Below are 17867 nucleotides of genomic sequence, written 5' to 3'. Positions count from 1 at the left end.
CCCAAACTTTCCTCAGCAGAGCCATTCCTTCAGGCTCTCCTCATGCTGGCAAGCACCCCCCACCCGCCCGGCCCGTGCAACCCCTCCCTCTGTCCTCCACTCCTCCAAGAGGGAGAGCAAGAGGGGGGGTTGGAGAAGGCCCTGACACATAGCCAAGGGCCTGGAACTCCGGATCTCTGCGCCCAGCACATCACTCCAATGACATTCTGGGGGAAGGGGGTGACCTCCCTGTCATGAGAAGTATACAAGCAAGACGGAGTTTGCTCTCAGCAGGACTTGGGGAGGAAGGGGTCTGGAGGCTTGCACTAGAGGCCTTGAAAGGTCCCTTTCCAGCTCTGATTCTGCGATGGTTGAAGGAGCTTCCAGCCTGGTTTGTGGAGTTCTGTAACTTTCCAGCCAGCCAGAGGCCCTGGGCTCCTCTTCAACGTAAGAAGGCACTGTTTTCCCAGGGGTGGCCCTGGATTCCAGCTCCTTGGGCAAGGCCCAGGAAATGGCTCACGTCAGCCTCTCTGGAGCCTAAAAGCTCAAACAAAATGGAAAGAAACCTGGCAAGCATTGGACATCGGAAGAACTCCTTCCCGTCCCGGGCTCCTCGGCACACGCACGGTCCTGTCTGAATGCCTTGGCCCTTCCAGCTCTCTCTCGGCCGCTTTGTGGGGTGGGCTCCACATTTACCATCCCTAGTTTACAGACTGGGAAAGAGGGAAAGTGACCTGCCCAAAGTCCCAGAGCCCCTGTGGATGCAGTAAGGATCAGAACCCGGTTTTTTCTGACTTGAGACACTGTTATTTCTCTGGAACTAGCGATCAGGAGAGCATCTAGGGCGGTAACCACTGGAGGCAATTTTGCTCACTAGGCCCCAATCCATGAGCAATGTCTGGAGACATTTTTGGTTTAGGACATTTTTGGTTGTCACATTGGAGGGTGTTCCTGGCATCTGATCGAGGCCAGGGAGGCTGCTAAACAGTGCTAAATAATGCTTGTGACAGCCCCCTCCCCCACCAACCAATGAAGAATTCTCCGAACCAGACTTCCATGGTGCCGAGGTTGAGAAACGGGTCTAAGGGGTCTGTTGATGCCTGGGATACAGATGGGCTAGGCTTGACTGAGGCTATCCTTTGGCGGAGGGCAAGCTCTGGACACAGGCTGCCCTCTGACTGCCCTGCTGGGTCAACCCCTGTGCTCGCTTCCACCAGGAATGACTTTAAGGATTCCATCTGCTACCAAAGGCCAAGCGCATGGGGGCAAGAGGCAGCCTACCCCTTCTGATGCTGCATACAGCCCCTCTCTTCAAGACTGTGGATGCAGCTTCATCGCTGGCCCCTCTGCCCCGGCCTTGCCCTTCCTGCCCATCGTGCCCACACAGCCAAAGTCATCTTGCAAAGGGGCAGGTCTAACCCAGACTCCCTGGCTTAACCCTTCAGGTGTGTCCCCATTTCCATCAGCCATGGTTTCCAAGCTATTTTTAAAAAATAAGACCTTAACTGCTCAACATACCACACTGAACAAGGCCAACCATTTATATAGCACTTCCTATGAGCCAAGCACGTTTTGAGTGGAAGCAGATGCAATTACCATCCGCATGTTACATCTGAAGAAACTGAGGCACCCAGGCCTTAAGGTGACGTTCCCCTTGCTAGCGAGTTGTGGCCAGGTTTGGATCCAGAACACTAGTTCCTAAAAGGCACTGTCTCTTGGATGAGCAGCCAGGAGCTCTGTCACCCATGTACTTATGGGCCCTTCAACCCACAAGACTCCAGAAGCACTTTTGGGCAACGCAAGACTCAAGGAGCCCAGGCTGCCAGGCAGGGCCTACAGGATGGCGCTCATACAGGATTTTGGGGTTCTTCATGATCCAGCTCTGCCCCCGACCTCACTCCCTGACCCCGCACTCTCCAATCTGGCCATGCTGGGCTGCCTGCTCCTTCCCCACAGCTGTTCTCTCTCTCTCTCTCTCTCTCTCTCTCCTCTCTCTCTCTCTCGCCTCCTCACCATGATGCACCACGTGATGCATGCTGCTTCCTTGGCCTGGGATGCCCTCCCCCACATCCACTCCTTTTTGGGGCGTCCTCTAGGTGAAGGGCCTGACCCTGGCTCCGTAGCCCCTCTGCTTCCTCCTTTCATTGCATTCATCACACTGAACAGCCCTTGCTCTTTGCAAGCCTCCAGGTGCCATCTTTCATTCATCCCTGTGTCTAGTGCAGGGCCCGGCACATGGTGGTGATGCGGCTATCCGAGCTGGGCTCTAGAGTTAGCGAAAGAGGTGCCAATCCCAGCTCCTCCAGGCACAGGCTAAGTCCCTAGAGGGACAGTGGGAAGCCAAGGAGCTAAACCCAAAGCCTGGCAAAAGTCAGAGTGGGAAGGACCCTCAGAGAGCCTCTAGTTCAATCTGCCCATTCCACAGATAGGAAACTGAGTTCCAGAGAAGGGAAGCAATGTGACCCAGATCACACAGGGGGTCAGCGGCAGAGCCAGAACTCATCCCAAGTCTCCTACAGATGTCCCTCGTGGCAGAGTGGGCCCCAGCCCCATGGCCCCCGACCTGGCAGAGGCCTCCCCAGGAAGGTAAGAGGCTCCAGGCAGGGCCCCAAGGCAGACGGCAGGCGGCAGGCACATGCACCTTGGCCTTGGCCTATTCTGTCCCCCTCTCCAGCCCCCGAACCGGGTGGGGCAAGGAGGAGTGAGGACAGGAGGAGCAGGCGAGGGGGTACCTCGGTCTCCAGCTGGCGTGGATCCGAAAGAAACTCCGTTTATTACTAAACATCTGGCTGGAAGTTGAGAACAAGACACAAACAGAGGTTAGTGGGAAGGGGGCAGGTGGGCAGAGCATGGGGAGCTGCCAGGATGGGGCTGGCTTCCTGCGGCTGGTGGGAGAAAAGAACCCCCACCCAAAGCATCCTCCAGCCCGCATCCCCAGAATGCAGAGATTCTCAAGATTTGCATCAGGATCTCCTGGGCAGCATGTTAAATATGCAGAGTTCCGTGCCTCTCCCCTAGAGATTCTCATTCTGTGGGCTTGGGGAGAGGTCCAGTATCTGCAATTTTAACGAACACCCCACCGATGCTGATGCAGGAAGTCAGTGGACCATGCCTTGAGAAACATCGTCTTAGCGCCCCATCGAAAAACCTCAAAGAGAGGAGGTGCTGACCTTGGCAAGACCATCCCCCAGGGAGTCCTGCTTTTGGAAGTCCTGGAAATGTGCTCAGCCTGGGTCCATCCACAAGCGCCACTAGGGGTGTGGCCAACCAGGAGAAGTGTGTATGTGTATGTGGGGGTGTGGGGGGGGCGGTGTTCCTGTCCGGAGCACCCACCCCATGGGGCCCAGACAACCAAGAGTAAGGATATGGCCATTTGGCCTGAGCCTGGTGACTGATGTCCTAGAAGTCACAGCTCAGCCTCCTGGGGGGCCTGGGAAGAAGGGACACTCCACCACCATCACCATGAGCCCCGGCCACACAGACACTGCAGGGCAGACGGACACAAGGCTGGGAGTTAGTGAATGCCAAGCCCTCGGCAGTCATCTGGTCCTAGGCTTTGGGGGACTCAGAGCCCCAGAGCAGTTGTGGGTGGGAGAGGTGCTGGGCTCCAGGTTCGTCTTCGTTTTCAGCACCTTCCTATCCAGGCCAGGTGAGACCAGAGCAAACTGGAAGCTCCAGAGAGCACAGGCCCAGGCCCTGGGCAGGGTTGCTCAAATTTAAGCTGTGGCTGGATGGGGGTGGGGGTAACACTGAAGGGCCTTCAGGCAGGGACAGTGAATCCGACCCAGGGCCACACTGTGGACTCTCTTCCAGGGAGTTCCCAGCCTGGCCTGGCCAGTCATGCTGCCCCTCTCTCCAGCCCCTGACTTGGAGGGACCCTCCGTCTCCCTGCTTCCTGTTCAGCCCCTGGCCAGAGATGCCCTCACTGAGCACAGGGAAGAAAGAAATGCTGCTCCCACCATCCTCTGCACCACGCGCCCCCCACCCCCTGTTCCCCAGGCCTTTTCAGCCGGGAGAACCCAGAGCCCCTGATCGGCCTAAACACTGCTGAGGTTCTGCCTAGGACCCAGAGGCCCAGTGTGACTCGATGACTTTCTCAAGGACACACAGCCTCAGGTGTCAGAGGCCAGCTTTCACCACACTGCCTCCTTCTGATCACTGAGTGGCTGGTGTCTTCTCCCCTCCCTTGTTCTGGGCCCAGGGCTCAGAATCACACCTGAGGCTCAAGGCCCAGATGTCTACCTGGCCGATCAGGGATGATGTGTGAAGATGAGACAAAACAAAGAGATAGGGAGGGGGCAGGGGAGGAATGCGGGGGCGGGGGGGTGTTGAATCCTTGACCTCAAAGCTATACCTCTGCAGGAGCAGCCCCTTTCCCATACTGTGAGTCAGTGAGCATCCCTTCTCCAAAAATGCCTGAAATTCCACTACTTTGAACATGTATGTGGGGGTAAAGCATTGTCCTTTCTTTGTTCTTCTTTCAAGACGCAAAAGCTCCAGGAGAGACAGGTGAAGGGAAAAAGAGACTGTTAGGAGCAGCAAAATGTCCCTCAGTAAGAAAGAAAGGCATTGTGGGAGAATCCCAAGAGGACCCTCTGGGATTAGCCAAGCTGCGGACAAGGGTTGCACAAGACAAGAGCATTAGTCACTGGCTGAGTTTCCGGAGGTCCTACAGCGGTTCTCAGTCACAGAGCGCTCTCTCCAGGTAGCACCTCACTCCCGACAGGCAAGTCCAGTGGCGAGCCCCTTCTAGAGGAACATGCTGGGGGAGGGGGATCCCTGCCCTCACGCCCCAGAATGGTGCCCACGATTACCTGAGCCGTAAGCACCTGTGGCCAGAGGCCTCCTCCTGTCTCCAGCTGCCCGGGAGGGATGGGGGTGCAGGGGCGGAGGAGTGAGGGGACGTGGAAACAGAGAAAGAAAGAGGACAAATGGAATGAATGGAGGAGGTGCCGGGAAAGGGCGGTGCGGACGTGTCCCCCACTCAGACCCTTAGAGCCCCAGGGGACAAGCAGGTGAGTCCAGCCTGGCCGCTCCAGGGAGGCTCTCAGTCTGTACCTGTCAGGCCATCCGACGACAACTGCCCAGGCCTCGGGACGAGGCCTGGGAGTCCCCAGAACAGGCTCAGACACCCACATGGTGGCTGCAGGCAGGTCTGAGAGAGGGTGAGACAAAGAATGGAAGAGGAGGAGGAGAAGCGAGAGCAGGTGGCGGCCCCGGGGGGCCCCTACCTTTCCCCAGGGCAGAAGGAGGCGCTGCCCGGCCGGTGGCAGGTGGCAACGGGCGGGTAACGGGAGGGCGCTCCATCAGGGACCGGCGCCCGCCGCACCTCCAGGGGCCGTAGGCCCCCATTTCGGGCCCGTTGCACGTGCTCAAACAAGAGGGCCAGCTCTCTGCAGGAGAGGGCGCCATCAGCAGCAGGCAGGGCCCTGGCACCGCCCGCTCACCTGGTGGGCACCAAGCCTGGGAGTGCAGATCCTGCCAGTCTCTGCCTCTAGAGGTGTTCAGCACACACCCCAAGCCAGGACCGGCAGGGTGGGGGGTGGGAGAGACTAACCTTCCTCCCTCCCTTTCTGCACTCAGTTCCTGGGAAATCCTCAGGGCTGCTGAGTACGGTTGTGCAGGTTGGGCACAACTTGAGGGCACTCTCAGAAGGCGGCAAGTGGGAGCTTGGATCTAACCTACTCTCTGCTCATGACGTGGAGCACCTAGACGTGGAGCTGTGCCTCCCTGGAGGCCAGCGGCCACCCCGAAATCCTCACCCTCCGGATCTGACTGGATTTTAGGGGGAAACTGAGGCACAGGAGAGAGACTTGATAGGGTAGCTAGACCAGCTTCCCACTCCAGCATCCACTCCTGCCACTGGGTTCTTAGAGATTAGATTTGGGGCTCAGCTTCTTCCTAACTCCCCAGGCCCCTTCCTGTTTCCATAACCGAAGGACAATATCTCCCCTCTGCCTTCCCATTATATGGACAAGGAAACCGAGCTCCAAGGAGCAGAAGGCCCGTGGACCTAGAATCTCTAAACCAAGCTCTGTCCCTCTTACCGGAGGACCCAATACTACTCCCAAATCTTCCCTCCCCCTCACACCCTATTTCTAACAAACCAGCCCCTGCCCCACTCCCCAGGACCTGGCCTTGTGTCCTTAGAGCTACCCCTGGGAAAGGGAGGCTCCTTCCAAACCAACCACCATGCCTATCTCTGAGGTGGGAGCTTGCCTCTGCCAAGTGGAGATGGGGGGGACCCAGTGTGATTCTGGGAGCCCCCCTTCCAGCCCCTTCTCTTCTGCTCCTCCCCTAGGAAGCCTCTGGGGCCAGGAGGGAGCAGGGAGGGGGAGCCAGGTGTAGGGGTGAGTGGGATCACGCAACAGCTGCTCTTGGAGAACTAATGAGGGAAAAGGCACCCGCAAAAGCGCTGAGCACAGCCGCCGAGCCCAGCCTCGCGCTTGATTCCCTGCCTGCCGGTGGGACTGAGCCACACTCTGTGCTCTTCATTCCTGCCCAAGGGCCTGGCCAGGCACCTGGCCACTCAGACCTTGGTGATGGCTATTAATAATCCTCTGCATGCAGCCAACCCCAGGTGCAGCCTTACCCTGGCCTGGGCCAGTGGGATGAACCCGCTTCTGGGCACTAGGGCCCGGAAAAGTCGGGGCCTATTCACACACTGGGATGCTGGACTCTGGCGCACGCGTTCTTGCCCGTACCACGCTTTCTCTCCCCAGCTGCAGTATGCCAGGCTGGCAAAAGCTAACCCGACCCTCAACTCAGACAGAGGGGAGACGAGCTGGGGGCACCACGGCCCTGAATGGCGGCACTATGGGCTAGCATGTGGAGTGCCAGCTCCCCCTGTGCCCAGCGTCCACCACCTTCCCAGGGAAGAGCGAACTGGGAGAGAAGACACTCTGGGCTCTGAATTACATGGAATTTGCAGAGCCAGCCCCAGATACTCCTTTGGGAGGCGTCACCCCTTTCCCACCCCCCAGGGCCGAGTCCCAGCCACCTGTCCTCAAGGGGGCATGACCACCAGCCACCGCCCCCCCACCACCACCCATGTCCCCCTGCAGCAGGGCCTACCTGAAGGATGGGAGGATACTGTCATAGTAGTACCAGGTGGCCGTCAGGTAGGCCCGGCTCGTGTCGGTGGAGTACAGGCGCCACGCAGCCTGTCGTGTGAGGGAAGGGGAAGAGGGGACAAGGCATCAGCGAAGCCTCTCCGCCCCTCACCACCCCTCCGCCCTTGGAGGAATCAGTCCTTGGGTCAGCGGAAGGAGACCCAGAGCCAGAGGCCAGTTCCAGTTCCAGAGCCACTGGCAGGGCCAGACAGAAACGGAGGCCCAGAGAGAAGGGACTTCCCCAAGGCGGGGAGCAGGGGTCCAAGGTAAGAGCTGGGCTCTGTCATCAGGCAGATGTGGCTTCCAGTCCCAGCTTTGCCCTTTAGTAGCCCGGGCAAATGAAGTAAAGCTGCAGAGCCCCGCCTGCCTCATCTGTGAACTGGATACAATACTGCTTACCTAAGAGCCTGATGTGAGGATTAAAAGGGCAAATGTCTGTTAAATGCCAAGCACAGTGCCTGGCACAGAGAAGGCACTTAATACCAGGCTCCCCTCTTCAACCCTCCTGTCATCCCGTTACCCCAGCTAGTAAGTATCTGTTCGTCGTGTATTTGAGGGATGCTGTCTTTCTCTCCCCCTAGACTCTAAGCGGTGTCTTGGTCATCACTGTATCCTTTGGCACCTGGTAGGTGCTCTGCAAAGGTCTGGAGAATAAAAACTGAGTGAATTCGGGCGCCTGGGTGGCTCAGTCGGTTAAGCGACTGCCTTCGGCTCAGGTCATGATCCTCGAGTCCCAGGATCGAGTCCCACATCGGGCTCCCTGCTCAGCGGGGAGTCTGCTTCTCCCTCTGACCCTCTTCCCTCTCGTGCTGTCTATCTCTCATTCTCTCTCTCTCAAATAAATAAATAAAATCTTAAAAAAAAACTGAGTGAATTCTTAGTACTACGAATAAATCCACCTCATCTTTCTCAGCTGCCTGTCACTGCCCATGGGGTTGAGGAGGGAAGGGAAGAGCATCCCCCTACCAACCCCTCAGCATCCTGGGACTTGCAGGATTTCCTCTGCAGCAGAGGGGATGAGGGGTGGACAGGAGGAAGGACTGTCCCTCTCCCTCCAGGTAAGAAGAGCCAAGGAGGGACTGTGAGTGCGGTGATTAGGGAGGGCAGGGAGGCATGGACAAAGCCTAACTGAGCCCTGGAGCCCCCTTCTTTGGGTGCCTCTTGTCCTTAAGGCACTGCCCACGGCTGACCTCACTGGCCAGGCACCCTCCTAGGACAGGAATATTTTTACTTCCTGCTTGCCTAGGCCCCTGGCTTGAGCTGGGGAGCAGCTCAATGAGCTGTCTCATTAATTATGGGCACCACAATACCAGCTGTCTCTTGGCATGGACAGTGCCAGCCACCTGCCCCTGCGGTGCCCCTTGGAAGGCCAGCTCCCAGGGGACGACAGCCATTGTGCCCCACGGGACGCTGAGAAGGAAAGGCTGGGCTGGCGGCTGGAAATAGCAGGGATGGGGAGGGGGTTCCACCCTGGGGAGGAGAGGTAAGGGGGGGCGCTGAGTCAGACTTGCATCGGGGAGTGCGAGGATGGCATGCTGGGAGCAGGCCAAGGTGGGATGCGCCAGTATTCCCTGAACTACTTCCCGCAGGGGCTGCTCTCGCATACACTGACTAGAGAGAAGCCAGGGCTGAGTCACAAAGTCCCCCCAAAATCAGAGCCCTTGCCTCCCCCCACCCCATGCCCTATCAGAATGTCTCAGCGCAGTGGCGGAAACTGAGATCACACACTCCTGGTTTTCTGATTTTTTCCCACCCCTCTGGTTGCTCCTTCTCTGTCTCCTTGACTGGCTCAACTCTGCTGGCCCAGTCACTGAATGCTGAGGTTCCTAAAAGCTGCGTTCTGGACCATTTTCTCTCCTCCAACTTTGCTGTCCACACTGGGCAAGCTCATCCGTGCCCCAGGCGAGCTCATCCGTGCCCCGGGCTTCATTACTGTCTAGGTGCAATGGCTCTAGCACAGTCCTCTCCCCCTAGCTGCAGGCCCGGATGTGCAGCTACCTCGCTCGGGGGCTGAGGCCCCTCATGCTCTACGTGTTCCCGCCAATCTCACATTCCTCCTGCCCCAGTCTGGTCCCCCTCCAGTGGGGAGGGCCATCAATCATCCAGTTGGGCAAGCCAGAAACCTGGAAGTCACCTACCACGCAGCTCCCTCGCCCTCTCCCTCACTCCTAATGCCACGAATCTCACCTCCTAAATATACAGAATCTGCTTCTTCCCACCTCAACTGTTGTGATACCATTCCAGCACCCTACCTTGCCCAGTTGTCAGAGCCTCGTGTCATCTCCCACACACACCTGGGGCACTCTCCAATCCATTCACCTATTTTCAAAACACAAATCTGATCATAACACCCATTCCTCCTATTTCATACCTGTCAGGGATTCTTCATTGCTCTCAGCAAAGTGTTAAACTCCTCTCTGTGGCCCTCAGGTCGGGGCCTTGCCCACTTACCCAACCCCTTCCACTATATACTCCTCCTTGAGCTTTCTGTCCCAGCCTCGCTAGCTGCCTTCCAGTTCACCAAACACACCATGCTCCCTTCCACCACAGGGCCTTTGCACATGCTGTTCCCTTACTTTGAATGCTTGCCAACCCCCCCTTCACCTCTTCACCTATTTGACTCCTACCAGTCCTCCAGCTCTCAATTCAAGCATCAATTTCCCAGGGTCATCATCCCAGAGTTCCCCTTCAAGGTCAGATCAGGCCAGGACCCTGTTAAATACTCTTCAGAGAACTATTCTTTCTTTCAAGGTGTTTGTCTCAGTTTATAGTTACAACATTCACTTGTGTGAGTGCTTGGGGAATGGACTGGTGTTGGGAGCAGTGCGGGCTTACTGATGACTGCACAGCCTTTTGGTGGCAGGACAAGAAGCCCTAGGCCCACTCCACTGCCAGTCACATAGAGCTGGGGCTGGAGTGGGACTGTGGGGCAGCTCTGATAAGGCCTGAACTGGGCATGTGGCGCAAGGGAAGTTTCTGACAGTCCCCCTCTCTAGCCCTGACTTGGCATGTGACCCCGGAGAAGTCACATCTGCTCCCAGAGCTTCAAAGTGGAGTCACAGTTGCAAAATTGGGACACCTGGGTCAGCACAGAGGAGTTGACACACCAGTTCCTTTCAGGGGCTTCCTGGGCGTCTTGTACCTGGATGAGATTCGCTGCAGGCATCCTCCTCTTCTCGAAGTGCTTCTGACGGTGCTGCTCCTGCACCTTCAGGGCAAAGCCAGAGCCAAGGATGCCCTAGGGGAAGAGGTGTGGTTGGGAGAAAGGGGCGGAGGGGGACAGCAGGAGGCAGAGAAGGTCTCCACCCACCCCTCTGAGCTCTCCACTCCCCCATCCATGCAAATTCAGGAGAGGGGCTAAGCAGGCTCTGCCCCCAGGGCCCTCTCCCCTGGGCAGCCGGGAGATCCTAAGTGCAGGGGGACTCACGGCAGGCAAGGCAAAGAAGGAGATGCCTAGTAAGGCGAAGCCAGCAGCCAGGACCCTGCCCAGCCATGTGTGGGGTGTCTTGTCACCATAGCCAATGGTCGTCAGAGTGATCTGGGGACACAAAGAGTTTACCCTCAGGAGCCACCCACAAGAGCTTGTTAGGGCACAGGCAGGTGGGAGCCTGATCACGAGGGGGGTGCCCTATGGTCGTCCACAGGGGCTGGTTAGGGGCATAGATGGATGGCTCCCCTTCCCTGCCCTGTGCTGGCCAGGGGTGAGGTGGCAGGGGCTTGGTGTGGGGAACCAGATGGAGCACAAGCAGATCTCCTGGGGCAGGTTGGGGGCTAACGCAGGGGCTGGTCACAGGGGGCCCCGGCCCTAGCTGAGAGGACAGGCTCGCTCAACCCTGAGTCAGAGTCCCAGTGGTCACGCAGGGGAGGGTCTCAGGAAGAAGAGCAGCCCTGCACAGACCCTGACGCACCGTCCCCCACCAGAGCGAGTCGGCGTAGGAGGAGAAGTCGGAGTTGGCGTCCTTCTCGGCCAGATAGACCAGGAAGGAGGCGAAGATGAGCACCAGGAACCCGATGTACCAGGCGGTGATCAGCTCCTGCGAGGGCAGCAACAGTGAGAACACGGCGGGGGGGGGGGGGGGGGGGGGGGGCATGGGCAAGTGGGTCACGCTGTGCCCACCTGCCAGAGGTGGGCAGGTGGGAGGTGCCCACAATGATTTGAGAGAGGTATTCTGGAGGGGGGGGAAAAGTTCCCCTCCTCTCCTCTCGGAGTTGCCTGACAGCGGCTCTGCCAGCTTTCCTTCCCCAGCTCCTCCCTTCAAGGAGCCCCTCCCCGGCCTTCCCGCCTTCCCGCCTTCCCGCCTTCCCGCCTTCCCGAAGGGGTGAGGCCCTCACAAGAACTCAGGGTACGCCCCCGGCCCCTCCCTTGACCTTCCAGGTTCCACATTCAGACCTCAGTCCCGAGCCGCCCCACACAACCCAACATCTAGTCCCGCCCCCCCCACACCCTGCCCCAGCTCCCCACTTCGCTGTGCGCATAGACCCCCAAACCCAGAAGCTTCCAAGTGGGCCCCTCAGGCCCCGCCTCCTGGCCTACACCTGCCCCCAGACCCCGCCCCCGCCGGCGCACCTTGCTGTGCGCGTAGACCACCGAGCCCAGCAGCTTCCAGGTGCCGCCGCGGCGGTCCATGCGCACCATGCGCAGGATCTGCAGGAAGCGCATGCTGCGCAGCGCAGACGTGGCGAAGATGTTGCCCTGCGTGCCCGCAGCGATGACAGCCACCGAGGCCACGAACACGATGAAGTCTGCAGGGCCGGAGGAGACGAGGTCACAGCAGCGCCGGGGAGCCAAGCCACCCCGCCAGGCTCCGAAGTGGGGGCGGGGGGGTGCTGGGGCCGTCGGGGCGGGGGTAGGGCGGAATAGGGAGGGTCCGTGGAATCTCTGTCAGCAGCCAGGGTCTGGGTCAGGGTGTCCACCCTGGGGCTTGGGGTCTGGGGTCAGGCGCGGGTGGGCTGGTCTTATCACCGATGACACAGAAGGGTTTTCTGGCAAAGCGGAAGCGGCCCTGCCATCCTCGGTAGCGGCAGCAGCATCCAGCGGACCAGACGCGGATGATGTACTCCAGGCCAAACACCACGATCATCACGAATTCCTGTGGGACCAGGGCCCTGAGTTCTGGTCCCCTGTCTCCAGGAGCAAGGGCCCAGGTCACACAGTACTGGCCCAGCGCAGCGCCCTTGGGTTAGGGGTACCAGGATTTCCTCAGACCACCTCTCCTGGACGTTCCTACACCTGGCTGGACCTGAGGGGGATTCCAGAAGGCACGTGGCCCCTTCCTCAGACTGAAAGCCCAAGTCTGTCTTGCACGTCCTGTCCACCGGCTGTGTGGGGTCGTCAGCTCTCCACCCTGCCCTCCCCTTCCCAGCTCTCCCAGACTCAGTAACCCTGACTGGGTGACAGAAGGGGTGGCTCTCTGTCAGCTGTCCACTTCAAGGTGCTTCTGTTTAGAGGGAAAAAAAAATCACACCAGGGGTTGAGTTAGCAGCTTGGGTCCTGAGAAGGAGTGGGGCTTATTCACCTCTTCTCTGGGCCCAACATCAGCCCTCACTTAGGCAGGAGGTCCCTAGCCCCCCAACATCGGCTAGAAGGCAGGACAGGAAATCCAGAGAGGGGCAGCCATCAACTCAGGGAACACAGCACAGCAGGGCAAGCCGCTCTCTGAGCCACAGAATGAGAAAACTCTCTCTCACCACCCCCTACCCTGAGCCCCAAGGGGCTGCCTTACACAGCCTGGCTCAGACCTGGCCTCTGGCACTCACCAAGATGAGGAGACATTCGTTGGCAAGTTCCTGGTGCTCCTGAATAGTGGACAGCACGGACAGCACCAGGCAGCTGAAGACCAGCAAAAATCTGCAACAGCAGCAGGGAGAGGGTTAGACTGCTGCACCGACAGGACGGGGGGGGGGGGGCGGGCTGCGGAGTTGCAGGAGGAGGGAAGCATGATTTGGGAAGAACTATCTGGAAAGCAGAATCAGAATCAGAGTCCCCTGGAGTTGTGGTTCTGAGCGGGACACCAGAGGGAGAAACCCCCACGCTCTGGGCTACGGAGCTCACCGACCACCCTCTCAGCTGCCCTCGTTGCAGACTGCTGCTCAGAGAAGGTGCCACTTGGCTGTGGGTGACAGGTCTGTCTGGGCTGGCGGTGGAAACAGACGGGCTCAAGGTCCCACTGTCAGGAAGCACCTGCGGGCTCAGCCACTCACCGGCGCCCTCAGGCCCTGGCTCAGTTTTAAGACCGTCTTAAGAAAAGTAGCCCAGAGGTCAGCTGAGGGGCCAGGGAAGGTCAGCAGCCGACAGAGGGGTCCCTGCTCTCTATGAACGCCAAGGTGGCAGGAGTATCGCTTCATTTGCAGAATGGGGACAATTGCCTCTGCCTTCATGGGCTCTTAAGGAATTAGAATGAGGCAACTATGAAAGGAAAGGAGACTAGGGAGGACAGGAAGAAGGGAAGGATGCAGAGGGGATGGGGTATGAGGAGGGGGAGCGGGCCTCAAGGCCTGCGACTCCCCTGAGGGCAGTGGGAAACCCAGAAAGGGATGTTTTGAAATGGAAAGAACTTTATAACCCAGCTCATCCAACAGTTCCCTCAACCCCCGTGGCACACGTGAGGAAACTGAGGCCCAGACAGGGAAAGGGACTCACCCAAGGTCACTCAATATGTCCAGCACAGAGGTGAGATTAGAGCGCGGGTTCCCCACTTCCCAGGGGATGGGAAGTGGGGTGAAGGGCATGAGAAGAGAGGCTGGCGGCCTTGGGGCCTTGGACAGCGTGTGACTAGGCGAGCAGGCCAGGCTGAGGGGCGCAGGCTGCAGATGGGGGAAAGCAACCGAGTCGGACTCCCGGAATCGCTCCTCTTTGGGAGGAGGGTGTGCTGGACACGCATGTGCCCTTTGGAAGAGACTCCGGAGGGAATGGGCTTCTCTGGAAACACATCTCTTGTGAACTGACCCACAGCCTTCCCCAGATGTTCCCAGAGTCTCCCCACCTGGGACTGCATTCTGCCTGAAGCACCCCACCTTCGGGGCCTGCTGGGACTCTGCTCACCCTCTGCTCTGGGGGGCCGTGGCCATGCCCTCCGCCCCCCTGTTCCCTCTGCAGAATGCCCCTTCCCAGCGCTTGCCTGTGTGTATGTGGCACTTCCCACATGGCTTTATTTGTGTCCCTGTTTCACAATGGCAGGGGCATGGGCTCAGGGTCAGAGAGACTTGGGTTCAAATCCTGGTCCAGCTTGTACAGTGACCTACCCTGTCTGAGCCAGTCTCACATCTGTCCGGTGGGAGTTGATGGGAGGACAGACAGGGAAAGGACTTACACCCCTCCTTGGACAGGGGCTCCCAGCCTGCTTGGAGGGCAGCCTTAGCACTGCAAGCCAGCACATGCCCCTGGGTAGAGGAAGTAGGTGGCAGGTGCCGGTAAAGGGTTTTGAATGAATGAGCGAGGAGGAGGCCTCCTTGGCCAGTTCTAGGCAAGAGCTGGGTCAGCAAAGACAGAAGGCCCAGGGAGAGGAGGCGGGAGGGCACCAGCTCCTCGTGCTCAATAATTAACCACAGAAAACCGCAACAGCCACATCCCCCAGGGAGGGGGACTGCCACTGATCCCCAGGACTCAGGGACCGAGGGCCCCCGCTGAGGTCGTCTCTTCCAGCCCCCTCCCCTGGGAAGGGCTGCAGCCAAATCTTGATGGGCCTTCACCCCAGCCCTGAACAGAAATCCTTCCGTCCCACTGCTCAGCTGACCCCTCAGATCCTCAGGTAAGTGGGCCACACTAAGGGCTTCCTGCTGGGGCTTCCAGAAATTTATTTTTCTCAACACTGTTCTTTCTATGTCAATAGTTACACATCTATAAAATGGACACATCACAATCGGTTAAATGAAAAAAGCAGATTATCAAATCTGAAGGGTAATGTGATCCTAATTTTTAAAACATAGATATTTTTATTTTTTAAAGATTTTATTTATCAGAGAGAGAGAGCGGCAGGCAGAGGGAGAAGCAGGTTCCCCGCTGAGCAGGGAGCCCGAAGCGGGACTCGATCCCAGGACCCTTGGATCATGACCTGAGCTGAAGGCAGACGCTTAACCGGCTGAGCCACCCAGGCGCCCCTCAAATATACTTTTTTATATTCGTACTAAGGGTCAGCAGGGCTTATCTGGGTGGCAAAATTAAGAGTGATTTGGCTTTTGTTTTGCTTTTTTGCTTATCTGCACTCCCTTTCATTTTTTAGGATAAACTGGGGTAGGGGCACCTGGGTGGCTCAGTCGGTTGAGCGCCCCACTCTTGCTTTTGGCTCAGGTCATAACCTTAGGGTCCTGTGATGGGCCCCAAAGGGGCTCCGAGCTGGGCATGGAGTCTGCTTGAGATTCTCTCCCTCTCCCTCTGCCCCTCCCCCCCACACGCACTCTCTCTCAGAGAAATAAAATCTTTAAAAATAAATAAACGGGTAATAACAAACTAAGAGGACTTTGAAAATGCACTTCCTTAAATATACAGAGATAGAGCCACCTTTACTCCTGTCCCCACCCCTTTACCGCTATAGCCTTTGCCATTTCGCAGGTGTCAGGGTGTGGTGGCCTCTCCCCACCGGAGTCCAGCTCACATGTCCAACTGTCTACTCAGCATCTCTTTCTCAGATGTCTGGTGGCCTCTCACACCGAACATGTTCAAAACCAAACTCGACTTGCCCTCAAATCTTGTTCCCCTCCTGTCTCCCCATCTCCATTAATGGTACCACCCGCCACCCAGGGGCTCAGGCCAAGTATCTAAGAGGGCCTTTGATTTTTCCTTTCGCTCACTCTCCACCTCCTGTCCTTTAGCAATTCCTGTTGGCTCTACCTTCAGAGTAAATCCCTGGACAGACCACAGCTCCCCACCCTGACTAAGCCGCCACCATCTCACCTCTGACTGGCCTCCCCGCCTCCACTCTGGCCCAACTGTGACCCACTCTCTTCATAGCAGCCGGGGTGATCTTCCTACAACGCAAAGCTGGAAATCATCACTCTCCTAAGAACTCTCCCCTGACTTCCCGTCCCATTTGGAGAGCGGAAGCTAAACTTCGTGTGTGCAAGAAGGCCCTGTGAGCTCTGGCCCCCACCCCACCTCGCAAACTTGATCCTCTCCCCCACCCCACCTCCATCACTGCGCTCCAGCCATCCTGACCTCCATGCCATTCCTGGAACACCAAACTGATTTCCACCTCCAGGCTTTGCACTGGCTTTGCTGCTTCCTCTGCCTATTTATTGCTCCCTTACTCATCCAGGTCTCTCTTCCAACATCGCTTCCTTGGAGAGGCCTTCCCCAACCACCCCCTCTCCAAAACAATGGCCCCATCCCCACTCTCTCTTTCTTTGCTCTGCTTTACTTATTTTTTCATAGACTGAGTAAATGAAGAACAGAAATTCACATGAAAAAACATTAAAACACCATGTCACCAAAGCCCCCAGTTTGTATGCACTGAGAAGGCCCCCAAAGCTCTAAAGCACATCCCTCCCTGACCTGTTGGACACCCCAGCATCCTTCCGAGAAGGGAAGAGAAGGCAGGTCTCTGACCTTGACCAGCTCCATGTGGTGGACGCTGTTTCAAAAGCCCCTGAGCTTCACCTCCCCTGCGTTCACACGCTGGATGGGAGTTTCACCACCCTAGGTGCTCAGTACAGTGGAGCAGATACACTGAATCTGACAGAGAACATCTTGTGTCCCAGGCACTTGAATAATTATCCCCATCTTCCAGATGAAGAAATGGGGCCCAGGGAGGGACAGACTTGCTCCACATCACACAGTGAATCAGTATGATCTTTCAGCTTACCTTGGTCTTCCTGAGGGGTCCTCACACAGACCCCACTCTTGGGACAGTGGAAGGGAGCTCAATGGCTGGAGCTTAGGCAGAGAGGAGACAGAAAGAGCCAGAAGCCAAAGTGTTGCTGTGTCTGTCAGAACCAGCGTATGGCTTCATTCATGCGACAAACAAGGAGGAAGGATTGTCTCTAGCCCCCTCTGGGGCCTCAATTTCTCTGTCGCTACAATTATAGATAGTACACAGGAGCTGGCTGGCTTGGCCTCTCTATAATTGCCCCAACAGAGATGTCAGACTGACATGCGCTTTCTGGACATCTTTGCCCATCATGTCTGGCTACAATTTTGGGGCCCGTGCTCTCCCTTGCCCGACCCAGGAAGCCGAGCTGGGACACGTGGGTGCTGCCTGGCTGACTCTCCCCGGCTGGGCTGCACCCCCACACTGTGACTACCCCGCTCATTCGGGAAGGCAGTAAGGAGATTAGGGACTGAACAGGTAGACAGTTTGCTTAGATCCGTGGTTCTCCACCTACAGCTGGTGTCAGAATCACCCAGAGGACTTGTTCAGATACTGACTTCTGGGCCTCACTAGAATGTAAGTATGAGGTGGGACCTGAGAATTTGGATGTCTGTAAAGTTCCCTGGTGATACTGGCGCTGCTCCCCCCAGAACCACACTTTGAGAATTACTGGCTTAGCTGCTAGGCTTGGTTGCGGCTGATTCAGTGATTAGCCAGCTCACGGCTTTTCGAACAACTGCAATTATTACTTTCCCCGCCTCACCCCGCCCCTGCCACCTTCCTGAAATCACTGTAGAAACAGCCACAGGGCAGGGGGAGCCAGGATGGCCCTGCTGGGGACGTGGGTCTCATGCCAACATCAGCTTCACCCCCGAGTCACTGTGTGACCCCCAAACTGCTCCTGCTAGCTGACGGCTTCCTATTGGTCAGACACCGTGCCAAGCCCTCTACACGCTTATTTTTAATTACTTCT

The 17867-nt window shown here is 57.5% G+C and overlaps 1 protein-coding gene across 1 annotated transcript in view; it reads right to left on the bottom strand.

Annotated features, from left to right (window-relative positions):
* The window catches only part of KCNQ4 (potassium voltage-gated channel subfamily Q member 4), a 53175-nt gene that overhangs the window by 10731 nt on the left and 24577 nt on the right, over positions 1 to 17867 (bottom strand). Inside the window, exons 2-9 of the mRNA XM_027580817.1 lie at positions 12849 to 12939; positions 12055 to 12181; positions 11659 to 11834; positions 11000 to 11125; positions 10519 to 10629; positions 10234 to 10329; positions 7054 to 7142; positions 5211 to 5372 (exon numbers count right to left, since the gene is read on the bottom strand). Coding sequence (XP_027436618.1) covers positions 5211 to 5372; positions 7054 to 7142; positions 10234 to 10329; positions 10519 to 10629; positions 11000 to 11125; positions 11659 to 11834; positions 12055 to 12181; positions 12849 to 12939 — 978 coding nt within the window. The remainder of the gene's footprint in view (positions 1 to 5210; positions 5373 to 7053; positions 7143 to 10233; positions 10330 to 10518; positions 10630 to 10999; positions 11126 to 11658; positions 11835 to 12054; positions 12182 to 12848; positions 12940 to 17867) is intronic.

The sequence above is a fragment of the Zalophus californianus genome, chromosome 4 (genome assembly GCF_009762305.2).
Source record: "Zalophus californianus isolate mZalCal1 chromosome 4, mZalCal1.pri.v2, whole genome shotgun sequence".
Taxonomy (NCBI): Eukaryota; Metazoa; Chordata; class Mammalia; order Carnivora; family Otariidae; genus Zalophus; species Zalophus californianus.
The sequence above is the reverse complement of the archived record's forward strand: the minus strand, read 5'-3'. Positions and strand labels throughout refer to the sequence as shown.